Below are 16863 nucleotides of genomic sequence, written 5' to 3' on the forward strand. Positions count from 1 at the left end.
GTATTATTTTACAATTTTTGTACGAGGTACTGACTTGTATTTCTTGGTGCCCTCTATCAAGAGAGACTAGGACAAACTACACAAAGGGCTCTGAGAAGAATTAACATTTCAGCTACGGATTGTGAGATAAACTTAGTTTTGGCTTTAAACTTTTTTCCCCTTTGTTTCAATGGTGCTTTGCAATTTTTTTGGCAAGCAATTAAACTGTACAATCAGAAACCTTTAAAACTGTGCATGCTATTTGCCCTGCTAATTCCAATTCTAGGAACTGAACTTAAAAGAAATAATCAGATATATTCAGCAGGTATATATTATATTACTGCACTTTTCTATAACAAGTAAAACCTAAACATCTTATAACATGGGTTTATACACTTGGTGATGTGATATGACGACATGAAAAATGACTAGCTAAAGAAAAAAGTACAAGAGAAAAACAAGAAAAAAATACATCTAGAACAGTCCGTTTTTTCCTCACCACACTAAAATGAAAACACACAGAAAGCAGACTTTCTTTTACTCACTGCTTTATTCCTAGCAGTTAGAACAATGCCTGGCACATAGTAGCCACTCAAAACCTGACAAAATGAATGAATTTGAGTAATCCAAGTGCATACAAAAAAGATTTTTAGCTAGACATAATAGCAGAATCACATAACATATCCATTTACTGGAATTCAACTGTCCAGACTAAACAAAATCATGCAGCCTGGCTTGCTTTGGAATGAGAGTAGAGGGAGCAGCTTTATCTGCTGTTCCCTCAATAGATTTCAGATCCCTGGGGCTCTCACACAAACCACAAAAACCAAGTGTGATTCTGGTATTAAAAGGAGGATTTTTTAAAAATACAATATGGCCTCTAAATATAAGCCAACTACCAGCTCTGGTACTCCACCCAAAAAACAAACAAACAAACAAAAAAAAACAATGATATTCTCCAAAGTTGGGCTTTTTAAAAAAATTTCCAAGAGGAATTTTGACTACATAGAAATGTTGCCTTGACCTCCAAATATAGTGTATCTACTGTATGCCATGGGGATAATCACAGATATAGCTCAGATATGAATATACATGATTTCCTTGTTTTTAGTTTATTTTCTAATATCTCTACAATTAGCAAATGTTGCTTTTGCCATAAGAAAAAAAGCTCTACCTAATTTTATTAGTCCATAATAGCCCTTTCTACATTTATCACAGATATGCTAGATCTGGTATCAATATTCCTCTACTTGACTTATAAAATAACACTACTCCTATAGTATAAAGGTTATCCGTGCAGCATATTGTTTGTTTTATCCCAGTGTCCTATGCTATTTTAAACATTTTCTTAATAAATATATATAACTCAAGCTATATATATTTTCAACAATAAGGCAATTTTCTGTTTCTATTAAGATTCACTTAAATGTCTATGAAATAAAAAAATGTAAGTTCTTTATTAATAAACATGCAAGTTTTTTTAAAAAAAATCCAAAATAAGGTACCTGAACATCATAGAGTGCTACAATATTTTCATGCTGAAGTTCCTGTTAAGGAAATTAAGAATTCAAAATATTTGTACTTATTCTGATAACAGAAATATATTTCAATATACAAATATAAGTATACACATATATACATACAAACTATTTCTAGTATACTGCAGTTTCATTACTAGATTAGAACAATTCAATCTACTAAAAAATAACAAATATGCTTGATCAAAATTTACCTGGAGCCTAAATATTTTTTCGCCACTATCGTTTTTTAGACTCAAGGTACTTAAGAAAGTACTCTTGTTTACAAAACAAATGACATAGTAAGCATGGCCAAGACTTTCTGCTGGTCTTTTAAATTTAATATACAACTTCTAATAGTAATAGAGGCATAAAATTCCAAAACTGCACATTATTCATCTGAAAGAAAACAAAGTATAATTCTTAGCTCAAAGAGTTGTCTACAGAATAGTTTTAATGAAAGTTGGTGTTAGATGAAGGTTCCATATTCATATTAGCTTGAGAAACCCTAAACTGGTTTCCTCACTGTGTAATTTTTCAGACTTTAATGAGCCAAGCGCTTTGCAACTCTCAAAGAAGTAGTTAATAAACAAAATTTGACCACAGAACCTTTTTCTCCTCAAAGCATCTCACTTGGATAACACTGCTTATGAGTGATCTAAAAAGATCACTTCCAAGGAAAATAACTTTCTTCAACTTAAGAGGATAAAAGATCCCAAGATCCAAAAAACTTAACTGTAATATGAAAGGGATCAATAAAAAAGGTAACATATAAAAGAGACCTGGATCCCCCCAATCACACAATAACTAGGGGAAAGAAAAAAAGAAATTATAAGAATCTTAAATCAGTTTTAATAGACTGTAAGTATTGGGAAAAGCCACAAACATCTATTTTTAAAAACAGCTTCTGAGTACTCAGTTTTTTAAAAACTGAGCATGCAAAATAAGAGCAACAGGTGAAAATTCTCAAACTTTGGTGCAACTATCAAAATTGCAAAGAACTTCATCATATATTCATTTAATTTAAAATAAGTTTTAAACCAGTATGAAATATCACATAAATAAACATACCTTTAAGATTTTAATTTCCTTCCCAAGCAGTATTTGTGATTTTGATAAGTTCTTTTTATTAATACTTTTAATAGCTACCTCCCAATCGGTTTTCTGAAAAGGAAAAACAGTGTTACTCCTGGAAATTATTCCTTGAAAATAATTCAACAGAAAAAAAAAATCTCATTATAAGCATAAGGATGTTTTTAGCAAACTCATGCACAGCACGGGTGGGGGGAGGGGCGGGATGGAAAAGAACCTGAATCTTCAAATGGAAAATGATTTCATAAATTACAACATTGACATCTAATGTCCTACAAGACAGCCACTAAAAAAATAATACGAAGACCATATAGTAACTAGCATTAAGTGAAAAAGGAACAGTTTTACAACTATTTAGAAGTTATGGTGAAATGTAGGTAATAAACTGGAAGGTGGTACGGTTAAAAGAAAAGTGATAGCTTGGCTGTGTTTTTAACTATTCTTGAGTTTTATTTCCATAATGAACAGTAGTATTTATTACTTTATCTGATAGGCAACAAAACCAGCCCCTTGGCAATAATCAGAACTGCCAAACCCTCTTATGATTATTTCCACACCCAGGGTGACTTTCCAAATTCTTTAAATTCTAAAACCTCGTGTGACCCTATTTACGAAACAGTAAAAGCTTTAAAAAAAAAAAAAAAAAAAAAAGAGAAGTGCTGAACCTGCTTTCGTGTTTATCTAGACTGGAAAATGGAGTATCTAACATCTTTTCCACTTGGAGCCCGTTTATCTAACCCCGGGAAGGGAAGATAGTACCGGACTCATCAGGACGTAGAGGAACCAATGCTAGGAAAGGTGATACCACCACCACCCCGAGTTTGAGAAAGCCTCGGGCTAACGGGAAACCAGCCCGTTTTCCGCTGGGTCTGCAATTATCGACCTCAAAGGTGCCCGCCGAGCCCTGGCCGCCCAGGGTAAGGGAAAAAAACAAAGTTCGGTCCACGCCCGAGCCCGGAACTGTGCAGTCCTCTAGAATTCGGGTACGGTCAAGTGAAAGCCTTGCTTGGACGGCCAGAGGGGTGCGTCCCTCCGCAGACTCTTTACCAGGCACTTTGACTAGGAGAGGAAATCAGAGGCCGGGCAGTGAGTCGGTAGGGGGTGCGCTGCCTAGCGGCTTGGGCCTCAAAACAATCCTCGCCCAACCAAAACAAACCCTGCGACACTGACAGCGCGCACAATGGCAGGCCTCGGGGCGGCGAGCCAAGTCTAGGGGCCTTCACACGCGCGGCTTCGTCAAGCTACAGGACCCCCCAGTCTGCCTGCGGCCGCGCGGGCAAAACGGAAGGCGGATGGTGGAGGCGCCACAGACCACACACCCTGGCCTCGCCCCAGCCCGCGGGGCTCACCTGGCGGTGCCGCCCACGGAAGACCACGGCGAAGGCCCCGTGTCCCACGAGGTCCCTCTTGCTGTACTCGAAGTCGCCCACCACCTCCATGGCCGCGCCCCCAGGGCATACAGCGGGCTGGCGGGCAGCACAGCGCGGCGGCCGGGATCAGCACCGTCGGCCCGCCGGTCCGGAGGGCCCCCGCGGGCCGCCAGACTGGGGCAGCCGCGGCCCCGTCCCCGGGCGGACGCTCATGCCGAGTGGACGGAGCGGAAACGGGAGAGACTGCCGCGCGGGGCCGGGGTCAAGCGAGGCCTGGCCCGGCCCTGGCTGCTCATGGCCCGGCCCGCCGCCGGCCGCGGGTTGGCTGGCGAACGGCCTCGGAGCTGCCGGGCCAGTGGCGCCGTCGCCGTCACTGTGCGCCCCCGGAGCAGCCCGCGCGCCCGGGAGAGGTGCGGGGCCCGGTCATCCCCATCCCCAGCTCGTTTGGCCGCTTTGGCCCTCTCCTCCTGGGCGCCGCTGCGGCGGCGACCGCCGCCCTAGGACCCGCACAGCCACGCTCCCCGCGCGCCTCCCGCCCTCAAGGCAGTGTCCAACGAACAGGCGCGCGCCACCCGCTCCCGCACCGACTGCCGGCCTCCCGCGACGTCAGCACGTCTCGTAGGGAGGAACACGTGACGAAGTACGCTCTCTCTGCCAGGAAAATGAGGATGCGCACTGCTCGGGGTTCGGCTCGGCGGCGGTGCCCAGTCGCTCGCTGAGTCTGGGAAGGAGGGTTCTCACCGTTGTGGCCACAGCTAGTTAACCGCTGCAGGGCCTGGGAACAGATTTGAGCCTGCCACGCCCCGGGTTGAACCCGCTAAGAGGCGGGTTCGGAGAAAAGGCCTTGAACTCCCTCTGCAGAAGGGACGGGAGCGTACCTTGTGCAGTGTAAACCCCAGGATCCGGTAAAGGCAAAGGAACATCTCTCTTGAGCCCGGTAGTTCTCGCGCCCTCTTAAACACAAGTCATACAGCCAAACTGCTGCTCTGCCCTGGCACTTCTGCATTTATTGCTCAGGGTCCCTGAAGACATGCTGTAGGGCACGGGGTCTGCCCTTTTTTGGGTCCCTTTGCTTCTCTGAGAAGCTGATGACAGCTCAGAACCCTCTTCCCTGAAAAATGCTTATTATATACGCTGTATTGCATACGTTTTCAAGGGCTCTAAAAGAACCCCTGCTTTCCAGCCTCCTGGTGTCCTTCCCCTTTGACATCAACGGATCTTTCTTTTCTACATGATTATTAAATTTCAAGTGACAAAGGAATTTATCTGTCAACTTACCCTCAAGAAAATGTCTTATGAAACCATTTAATAAATGAGGCCCCATACTATAATGTATGTTTAATTATTTGGCATATTTACTCTCAGATTATTCCTTACCTCCAGAACTATATTTCCCACTCCAGGTTAATTCCTGAAAACCGACCTCCGAAGGCAAGTAAGGAACCCTATCCAAACTTGAGGCAGTCAGCCCTGGAATTCTGAAAGGAACCCCTTCCCTTCCTCAAACCTTCAACATGTGTTATCTTGGATTTCTGCTCCCGCTACTGTGCTAACCTATATAATTCTCTCCCCACTTCAAAATCTGGCCAGATGAGTGTTACACACTGTGAAAATCTATAGCCTTCAAAAATTAAGAGTAAATCAAGCAAGTTTGCGCATACATACATACACACAAATCATTTGAAGTTTCCTTGCCTCTGAAATATTCTCTATAGCGTATCTTAAAGATGAGTATTTAAATAGGATATAGGATTTAATGTACCAAATTCACTAAAACCCAACTCTTCAGTAATATGTATGTTCTGCGTGTAGGACCTTGAACAAGTTACCTCACCTCTCAAGCCTCAGTTTCTTCACTGGTAAAATGAAGATAACAGGAACTACCTCATTGTATTAGGATTAAATGAGTTAAATGTGAAAAGCTCTTAGAACAGTGCCTGCCTTGTACAAAGGCTATTTAAACATTTGTTAGGTAAGTAAAGTGAGATCAAAGCTGGCCTTAGGCAACACTTTCCCAGCCCCAAACCAGTACCACAGGAATCTTTCCCCCTTCCCTCCTCTGTATACTCCCTCAGGTGATTCTTAGGTGAACAGAAGCCAAGCTTTTCAGTTCTAGGGTTGGGCCACCTACACCCTTATAGGGGCAGTTTATCTAACAAATGTCTGGAGAATTCATTTCTGTTTAAAAGCAAGATTCAACTGAGTAAATTTTAAACATGTTACTGGCTTTATTCAATGATTAATGAATTGAGCAGCATCCCATCTAACAGACAGAAAGGAACTCTGAGTCTACGGCCATGCCACCCTGAATAAGCCTAATCTCATCTGATCTTGGAAGCTACGCAGGGTCCAGGGTCGGGCCTGGTTAGTACTTGGATGGGAGACCACCAAGGAAGACCAGGTGCTGTAGGCCTAAAAAATAAGGAATTGTAAACTGACAAGGTCATCGTAATCTGTGAGGTCAACCAAGAGTTGTCTCACCTGAAAAAAAATTAAAAAAAAAAAGAGAAAAAGAAAGGAACTCTGAGGAGCTGTACAAAATGAAAGATATTTATAGGCAGAAGGGAGTTAGAACAAGAAGTTACATTAGCAAAAAAAAACCTAATTGGTTATTTTTTTCCTCTCTTTTTTAAATTAATTTTATTATGGTGACATTGGTTAATAAAATCCAGTAAGTTTCAGGTGTACAATTTAACAGTAAGGAATATATATATATATACACACACACACACATATATGTTGCATTGTGTGTTCACCACCCATAGATTTCTTTCTGTCACCACATATTTGACCCACTAATTGGTTATTGCAAGGTCACTTTCCTTTAGGGGATGGTAGGGCTCTATCAGGCAGATTATTTCACTAATGCTGACCAGGCAATTCTTGATTGAATGGTTTAAGATTCCAATTCTGAGAAAGGCCCAAACTGTAATTGTCTCAGTTTAGTAACATGGGACTTAGCATAAAAGACTCCATTTGGGGCCTGTTGGCTTGTTTTTAACACATTCTATAAACTTTCCCTGCGAAAGCAATGAGTATAAAATTTTCGGGTAGCAGGAAAGCAATGAGGAGGGGCCTGAAACACTTGGAGTATGTCTGGCAGCCTTTCCCACACAGTACCTGGTAGCAGTCAACATCCCAGGAAGCACAGGGGGAGTCCTCCCAAGCTGCCCAGAGGCAGTCAAAGCTGTTGGTTTTAGGATCTATCAAATGAGGCTTTGTTGGGCCTCAGTACCCTCCAGGAGCAGCATTTCAACCTTCCTGCTGGTCACCTCACCATCCAGAAGAGGCCAAGTATACCCTTTTCCTCTGAGCCCATGCATATTTTATGCATATCTGTGTCTCACAGCTTCTTTTGTGGGACATAATTCATAATCTAATCCTGTTAACAAGGTCACATTCACTAGGAAATTAAGCTAAATGAAGCTAATTAATATACAATTTAGAGTTCTTTATATTTAATGTCATGAAAATTACAACCCCACACTAGGACATGTTTTAAGAAGCCACCAGAGGCCCTTAATTCAGACCTGCATCACATCCTGTCTGCACAGACTAAGCATGGGCCCTATAAACACACCCTTGCTTTAAAAAATAAAGACACACTTAAGAATTTTTGTCCTCAAGGCTCATTTTTGAAGAGAAGTAGAAGAGGGCTTTTTGCTAAGGGAATGGTTAGTTAGGAATGTCGGTAGCAAATAACAAATGCCAAATGTGGTAAAGCAGAAAATAACAAAAGAATGTAAAGGTATAGCTGTGCCTCTCAGTGCATAGACAGGGCCTCAAAAGCAAACTATCGGTAGAACCAGGGACTCAAAGAGGGCTGCTTACCATTGGTGCCCTGCTCTTCTTTTCTTTCACCTCAGCATTCCTTTGACATGGCTGAAGGACATAATCACTGGCAGCGACCAGTCAGTTTCAAACCAAAATTCTTAAGGAAGGAATTTCAACTGTCCCAACTTAGGTGAGGTGCACAGAACAATCATCTAAAGCCAGGGATTGGTTTTGAGGGAGTCAAGGCGAGTTGTGTAACAAAGGCTGCTTCCCAAAGCAAGCCTTCAGGTGCCAGACAGAGGGAGAAGGCTATTCCTTAGAAGCAGCTGCTAAGGCAGTAACCCAGGAAGTATTTATCAGAGGTCAAATTTAGGCTTAATTTAGGAATGGAAGCAAGGGAGATTTTTAGTTTGCTTATGAAATCACTCAAGTCAACACTCTGATTCACTTTCATTGTTCTTAATTTGTCCTAGTGTGTGTGTGTGGGTGTGGGTGTGGGTGTGGGTGTGTATGTGTGGGTGTGTAAACATGACTGTTGGTAAACTATTAAAATGTTTCAGTGTCAGTAAATTTTATAACAGTAACTGCAATGAGAGATAAAATTAACTACCAATATAAATTTTAATACTATAAACTTAGTTTATCAGCCAAATGGTATAGGTTGCTCTGATGATAAAAGGGCCTCTGTCAAAGTAAATGTGAGAAACGTTCACGGCCCAATCTCTTGGGCAGGGAAGCATTCTGAGATTTAGAATAATTACCATTTTATTATTCTCCTCAAATCACATCATTGCTATTGCTTAAATTTGGATTCTCTTCTTTCTGTTTTGATTACACTGCTGATGCTTTGAAATTCTTGTGAATAGTGTGCACAGCTTTGATATTTATACACGCATGAATGTATTGTAAAATGTAAAATGTAAAAATAAAGTGCATAAAATGAAGAGATAACAAAGTTTAGATATATTTCTTACTTTTAACAAAATATCATAACCACAGATTTTCTGAGTCATAAACATCCTTCTGAAATACTATCAAAATAACCTTCAGGCTAGAAATTTTACAATACTATAATTATATGAGAACAGCAAGAAGCATCTTTCTATATTATGCAAGAATCAGTATCAAATTTGCATTTCTAAAATGAAAAAGTTTTATTATTTCAACCAAAAATATGAGCAGCTAATTTTTACTATTGCTGTAACTGTTAGACACAAACAGTGCTCAAAACTTGAATTATCAAACGTTAAAACTTCTACATGAATATTTTATAGGAATGGCCATAATGTTCTGTGAATGCTGATAGTTGAAATAAGGAATATTTGCAAACACCTCTGAGATAAATTTCAAAGAATATCATAAGTCAGTCTCCCAAATAAAGCATTCCTAAAAGAATTATTTTACTGATGTGACGATCAGTAAAAATAAAAATCATTTTAAATTAAAAAAAAAAAAAATTAAGCAGGGAGCATTTGAGATCTTGCTCCCGAGCATATGTCATCAGTTTGGCTCAAATAAACTCTTAAAAAATTCTATACAGGTTTGGATGTTTCTTATGTCGATGTTTATTTGGCATAGTCAGCAGGATTCCTAAGAAGCCCACCCAGAACCACCCTGTAAACCCAGACCCAGTGATAGGTACAAGCATGGGCCCATTGTTTTGTTTGTTTGTTTGTTTAAAAATATGGAATGCTTCATGAATTTGCGCATCATCCTTGCTCAGGGGCCATGCTAATCTCTGCATCGTTCCAATTATAATATATGTGCTGCCAAAGCAAGCACAAGCATGGGCCCATTATGTCCCACCAGCTCCCAGTTTCACATCAGGTGAACTTGGGTGAGTTTCATTTAGAATTCCAGTCCTCCTTGCGTTAACTAGCAGGCCATGACTTGGAGCTGTTCTTATAAAATCCTGGAGAAGGATAAAGGTTGATATAACCCAGGGAAGGCAAAATAATAAAAATAAACAAGTTGCTGTTTTAATTTCAGATTTTTAATTGGATTGTTTACTAAGAGTCTGAATAAAATCTTTGCTGGTTAAATGAGAGGTTGAACTCTCTTTAACTCTGAATAGCTAATGGGGTAATAATGAGTGTTTCAGATCCCCAAATCCAGAGTGGCATAGGTGGGTGCTTTGAAGTGTCCAGTGTGGTAATGCAGCTAATCAAGGAGAATACCCAGAAGAAAGGCAGGGTGCCCTGGAATAGGCTTACTCCAAGAGAGGGGCCAGAGAGGGACATGACATGTGCCTTGCAAAGTGTCACAGTTCTATCGGGGTCTGGGAAGCTCTCACTGGTGAATAAGTATCTTTGTGGGTTGCCTGAGGAAAATTTTTCTATAGAGCATAAAGCAGTTCTATAGAAAGATCTATTGCATTTGGCTCATCCAGGGATGTGCACATAAGGCTGGTTTTTCCTAGAAATTTGTTCAGACTCTACATATCTCAAAACTAACATGGGAAATTGTGCCTCTGAGGCTAACAAGCCCCCTGACAGTCATTCTTTCATTAATACTAAGATGGCCAAGATGTGGCTGCTTAGATACTTCTAATTTTTCATATGCAAAATTAGATAAAATGAGTGGAAAACATATTTAATTTGTCACTTGAAGCTTCATAAAGAGGATTTAGATAAATAGATCGATCCACACTGTCATTTAGGTCAAACCAATTCTTTAAGGAATTAAAAATGGCTATCTTTAGTTTAAAAGGGGGAAGATCATTTGGAAGTTGACTTCTCAAGTACAGGTATACATTGTAAATGATTCCAAAACAAAAATGGGATCCAATTATTACCTTTCTGTGTATGTCTACATATGTATGTTTTAATGTGAGATAATTTTCTAATTTTAATGTGAGACAATTCTCTCTGGAAGGTATTGTTGAAATTAATTTAAAGGAAGCACTATTAAGAATTGGGTATACTAAAATTCTCAGAAATATAGACACAAACTCAAATGTTTTTCAAGTTTATGCGATCTAAGTTTATTCCTAGCTTAAGTTTGTTGGTTTGAGTTAAACGGACATGTCTTTATTTTATCTTGGTTTTACAAAAATAAGTGCATGTTAATAATTGACTTTTATGTCTGTGAAATATGTTTCTAGAGGTTATGAAATATCTTCATAAATCTGCTAAGCTAAAGAATGCTAATTGTTTACTTCTTAGTTTTCATTAGAAATTGAGGTTTTAAGGGTTGAAATCTCAACAAATGTAGGAACACCTCTCTGGTGTTTCAGAAGGGTCCCTAGAACACCTCAAAAGATTTGTTTTTTACATTAAATTTCATGGGAAGCATTGTAAAATAAGTGATGGAAAACTTTTAGGGTATATTGTATTGGTAAACAATGGTGGTAAATTAAACAAACAGTCAGGGCTATGGAAAAGCCAAGATGGTCACTTGGTTCTTCCTGGCTCCCTGGCTCCCATTTTATTTCATTGTTTTTACATTCCTTTATGCATCACAGTGCATATAAACTGGACTTAAATTAAGAAACTTACGAGCTGACATTATTGAAAGGAGACATCTTACAATATTGCCAAGGTTTGATAGAGTCACTTCAAGAAACTGCTTCCTTTCACAGCGAGCTCTCAGGATATGAATACTTTAAATATCATTGACTGCCACCTGGACATTTTGTTTATTGGATTGGACATTAAATAAAAGATACTTGCCAACCTCATTGGAAGGGATCTTATCAGGTGCCTAACCTTGAATGGACATCTAAAATTGTCTACGAACATTAAAGACTGCTGGAGGACAAGAAGCCACCAACACCGGAGGTAAACAGTGATCCCAAAACATGGACAGGGCCTGTATACCTATGGATTAATATCGAACTCAGAATCCATTTTATTTGATTGTCATTACCTGTCTTCCAGTGATATTAGTCATAATAATAGTTATACTTGTTTTAGTTATTTAGAATAATATTTAGAATAAGTTATTCTTTGTGTTTTTCTATATAGTTCAACTGTGTATGATTACCGAAGATGTATAAGAAAAATGTTAATATTCTTAACATGGCTTATGTAAATGTTATACTAAATTCCAACTACCAAAAAAAATGATACGAGAGGAAAGACTATTCATGATAATGATTGACTGCCATCCATTTATCTGCTCTTCCCTTTTTGGGAAAAATTCAGCATCAGCTCATATCCAATGGTTATGGTATTGCCCATCCCAATAGTCAATGAGATGACCTTTATACTGAGAATTCCTGGGAATGAGCCTTCCTAGCGCTTTGAAACCACACTATCCAAGTAAAAGGTTGGTCATCAATGTATCTTCTGGATCGATTTATGATCAAAAGGGAGAACTGTGGATTAAAAAAGGGGGGGTGCTATGGAAAGTAACCTAACAGGGTGATCTGATCATAAACTCCTAACTGGGCAGGTCATGGTGGGTAGTCAAGCCTCAAGCATATAACTTTTTAGTAAAAGGTTTATCTTTGCCTTAAGCAAGCCCTGTCCATTGCTTCTGTAATGGTTAACCACCCTTAAGAAAGTATATGAATACCCAGCAGAGGGATTGCTGGATCATATGGTAGATTAATTCTTAGTTTTTTGAGGAACCTTCATACTGCTTTGCATATCAGCTATACCAATTTGCAGTCCCACCAGCAGCGTATGAGGGTTCCTTTTTCTCTGCATTCTGTCCAACGTTTGTTATTTCTTGTCCTGTTAATATCAGCTATTCTGTCAGGTGTGAGATATCTCATTGTAGTTTTGATTTGCATTTCCCTAATAGCTAGTGATGTTGAGCATCTTTTCATAAGTGTGTTGGCCATTTGTATGTCTTTTTAGGAGAAGTGTCTGTTCAGGTCCTCTGCCAATTTTTTGATTGGATAGTTTGTTTTTTTCTTTTTATTGAGTTGTATGATTTCTTTGTATATTTTGGATGTTATGCCCTTATCTGAGGCATTGCTTTCAAATATATTTTCCCATTTGGATGGTGGTCTTTTTACCTTGTAGACAGTTTCTTTTGCTGTGCAGAAGGTTTTTAGTTTGATGTAGTCCCATTCATTTATTTTAGCTTTTACTTCCCTTACTTTTGATGTCAAATTAATAAAATCCTCCTTAAGTCCAAGGTCCTTGAGTTTAGTTCCTATGTTTTCTTCTATGTTTTGTATTGTTTCAGGTCTTATATCAGGGCCTTAATCCATTTCGAATTAATTTTAGTAAGTAGTGATAGATAGCAGTCTAGTTTCATTCTTTTGCAGGTGGCTTTCCAGTTTTCCCAGCACCATTTATTGCAGATGCTTCCTTTCTCCATTGTATGCTTTGTGGCTTTTTTTGTTGAAAATTATTTGCACATATAAACATAGGTTTATTTCTGGACTGTCGATTCTGTTCCACTGGTCCGTGTGTCTGTTTTTCTGCCAATACCATGCCATTTTGATTATTGTTGGGGATTATGAAGAGCCAGCAGGGACAACATTTAAAATCATACGTAAATTTGACTGTTAGTGCTCAAGTAAAATGGTTTCAATGAGAAATACATATGTAAAAACTTTATTGGACTTTATACAGATGATACCAGTGTAATGCTAGGTAGAAAGTCTAGCATTTCAGCCAGATTTCTATAAAACTTTCAAACATTTTCATTTGGCACTTAAGCACTGTATTCAATTATCTCAGGATGATGCAACAAATTTGCAAATCAAGTAAGTCACTTTAAATCTTTCCTTGAAAAACTTTATATTTACTACCTATGTCAAATAAACAGCAGGAAGAATGAAATAAAATATCTGAAAGGTGGGATTGAAATAATGACAATTGAATGAAGAAAATGGACTTTCATAAGCAGACTTATCTTAAGATGATAAAGCAGGTAAAAAATTCTATTGATCTTCCTCTACGGAATTTAATAAAAATTGTAAAATGGAAGTGGCTAATAAATAAATAATAAATAAATTTAAGAGTTTGGATTTAATAAATGATATTAAAAGTCAAACTTTACTTTTACAAGGATATTATCGAAGCTGATAGATCAATTCAATGGTCCCAAAAGCTTCGAGTTCTCTGAGACAATTTCGTGGGTTCTATAGGTCAAAATTATATTCATAAAAACACATACATGAATTGCCTTTTTTGCTGTGTCAATATTGGCACTGATGAGGCGAAAGCTACTTTTCTCACTAAATTTGTTTTGGAAAATATAGTTATTTTTTATAATAATATGTTATTTGTGTTAATTTACAATGGGTGTATTGTTATCTTTAAATAAATTAAGAATAAAATATATTTTGAATTTCTTAGTGTTTATTTTTAATACTGTAACTGTCAGGGGTCTTGAGAGTAAAAAGTTTGAGAACTGGATTAATTAAGAAAATTATAAAAGTGACTGAATACATAAAGCTAAATAAGAGAAACTATGAAAAGGGAGTGAAAGAAAAAAAATAAAGATATTTGATATGCTATTAGAAATAAAACAAAGTATCAATTCTAAAAGTTTTAGGTTAATTATATAAAAATGAACTTATTATTTAATGACAAAAGTGAAAATTATAGTAAACTTTTAAATCTTTCTATTGACCAAATTCTCAAATTTGTCCAAATGATGTTTTAGCTCCAAGGAGTGAAAATGAGCAAAAATTAATATAATTGTGCCAACTAATTAAATAAGACACACTAAATAAATTATTTTATATATTTGATAATATGTTGAATATGAAAAAAGAACCTTTATATTATTACAAGGGTTAAGAGAGGACTCAGAGCCATAAACAATATAGTTGATATTAAGAGACATTCTCTACATATTAAAAATACAGGCCACCTTGTGGCTTTAAATTTAATGGAGAAGATCTCAAAAGCTAAACAGGGTCTGGCCTGGTTAGTACTTGGTCGGGAGACCACCTAGGATGACCAGGCACTATAGATGTAAAAAATAAAAAATAAGGGATTGTAAACTGACAAAGTCCTTGCAATCTGTGAGGTCAACCAAGGGTTTCCTCATCTAAAAAAAAAAAGAAAAGAAAAGAAAAATTCAATGGAGAAGTCATAAGAAGTTTGTCATAAGAAGTTTGTTTTTGTTAAAATATGGTTTTGACAGAAACCCTCATTTAACTAGTGACAGACACATAGACAAATGATCACCAAACAATTTCAAAATATTAACAAATTGTTTAGAAATTATGTCATTTAATAAATAATTTGTGTTATATCTTATATGTGTTGGTAAGAAGCTTTATAGAATATGTTGTTTAGTTTACTCAGAGAATGAAATAGAATGTTTGAGATTATTTATTTATTTATATATTAACAAATAATGTTAAATGTTATGTTGTTTATACAGTATTTAAAATTGTCAAATATTTTGAACATCGCACCCCAAATACATGAAAGGTTTGGTCCCAATCCTCAGTAGCTGCTCAAGAATGAAAATTATTTCAGTAATCTATTGCTATTTTGCAAAACACAGTCACTTCCAACAAGAATATTTTTTAAAATTGTTCATGATTCTCTGAGTCAGGAACTGGGTAGGGCCCATCAGGGATGGCTCGTCTCTGTCCTACGTGGTATGGGCTGTGGTGGCTCAACTAGGGCTGGAGAATCCAAGACAGTTTCACTGAAATGTCTGATGCCTCTTTCAGGTCATGGATTGAAAAGCTGGGGCTGACAGAGAGCCAGGCTGCTTCTTGTGGGGTGGGCTAGATTCACTCTGAGACTTCCTAGTATTCCCATCTAGTCATTACCCCAAAAAGGGTAACTTCTAGATTTAGTTTGGTCTGGTTTATGTCTGGCTTCTTTTACTTAGCATTACGTATGGAAGAACCATCCAAGTTGTTGACTGCATCTGTCATTCATTCATTCACATCGCTATTCAGTATCACAGGGTATGAAGAACCCATGACTTACTCATCCATTCTGCTATTGATAAGCACTTAGGTAGTGTTCAGTTTATGTCTATTACAAACAGTGCTGCTATGAGCATTCTAGGATATGAATTTTGGTGAACATATGCATACTTTTCTGTTTGTCATCCATCTAGAAGTGGAATTTCTGGTTCACAGTGTACATACTCAACACTGATCAACCCTAATAAAGTGTATTCTAAAGTAGTCAGACCAATTTACACACCACCAGCCAAGTACAAGAGTTCTAGTTGTTCTATGTTCCTACCAACACTTTGGGTATGGTCAGCTTGTTTTCCAGCTGGTGGGTGTGACAGGATGGTCTTACTTCTTCTTGGAAAGTTGTAAGCTGCATTATACAGTCCAGGGAAACCCCAAGGGGCTGGTGTCAGGGGCAGAGGAGCAGCCACCTCACTTCCGGAGCTATAGGAGCAGCCCTCAGGGATAGCAACTTCCTGGTAACTGATTGAACAGAGAGTGATTTGAAAAGCAGTGGAAGTTAATTTGGGATATGGGTAGTAGTTTTATTCTCTTGTTTTCCCCAGAGTCTTGTGGCATCTCCTGAATCAGGTGACCTGGATCTGCATCCCGATTCCTTCCTGTTTCATTTCTCTCCACCCTCATCATCACACAACCTGAATTCAGCTCCAGACACTCCATGATCTAGTCATTTCCCAAATATGCCCACCCTTTCACACCTCTGAGATTTGAGATTTGACTGCTATTGTAATCTTTCTGCCCAACATGACTCTAGTCTTTATTAAAATCCTATTGTTCTTAAAGGCCCAACTCGAATGTAATCCTCTCCATAAAGTTGTCCTGGATTCTCCAGTCCTTCCTGGATTCCCTTGCTGCAAGTTCCCCACAACTTGCAGGTCTTTGCATCTGCTGTCCCCGGGCTTGGAAACCTCTTCCTTCCACATGGCCCTTCACCTCCTTCTTGTCTACTTTACCTATTTGTCTCTCTAGCGTCTGTCTGGAAAACAAGCTCCAAGAGGGCAAGAATACGTGTCTGCTTCATTTATTGCTGTAGCCTCCATACCTAGAAAGGTGCCTGACACACAGTAAAAGCTCAATTTGTTGAATGAATAAATCTTGTCTCTTGATTTATGGGTCATGCAGTGACTGGGGCTTCTCACAAGCTAAGGAGATATGTCGAAAGCAGAACTAAACCTACAAGCAACTAATCATATCTGGGTGGAGTCAGGTGAGGCTAAAATGGTGTTTCAGGTGAATCTGGAAAGTGAGTCAGGCATACACAAGAAAGAAAGGG

At 38.5% G+C, this 16863-nt stretch overlaps 1 protein-coding gene, 1 non-coding gene and 1 pseudogene across 4 annotated transcripts in view; 1 reads left to right on the plus strand and 2 right to left on the minus strand.

Annotated features, from left to right (window-relative positions):
- The window catches only part of ULK2 (unc-51 like autophagy activating kinase 2), a 94605-nt gene extending 90063 nt beyond the window's left edge, over positions 1-4542 (minus strand). The window contains exons 1-3 of one of the 3 annotated variants that reach the window (XM_016145139.2): positions 3938-4542; positions 2568-2660; positions 1485-1526 (exon numbers count right to left, since the gene is read on the minus strand). In XM_016145139.2, coding sequence (XP_016000625.1) covers positions 1485-1526; positions 2568-2660; positions 3938-4027 — 225 coding nt within the window. In that variant the 5' untranslated portion in view covers positions 4028-4542. The remainder of the gene's footprint in view (positions 1-1484; positions 1527-2567; positions 2661-3937) is intronic. The other 2 variants (XM_016145141.2, XM_016145140.2) reach the window with 2 other exon arrangements.
- A 1703-nt stretch (positions 4543-6245) lies between these two features.
- LOC118604549 lies at positions 6246-6371 on the plus strand (annotated as a pseudogene).
- Positions 6372-9410: 3039 nt separating this feature from the next.
- Positions 9411-9514, minus strand: LOC118604392. The gene has a single exon (XR_004951708.1). It is a non-coding gene; the product is annotated as a U6 spliceosomal RNA (small nuclear RNA).
- Positions 9515-16863: the final 7349 nt, after the last annotated feature.

This window comes from Rousettus aegyptiacus, unplaced genomic scaffold, assembly GCF_014176215.1.
Source record: "Rousettus aegyptiacus isolate mRouAeg1 unplaced genomic scaffold, mRouAeg1.p scaffold_m13_p_6, whole genome shotgun sequence".
In the NCBI taxonomy this organism is placed as follows: domain Eukaryota; kingdom Metazoa; phylum Chordata; class Mammalia; order Chiroptera; family Pteropodidae; genus Rousettus; species Rousettus aegyptiacus.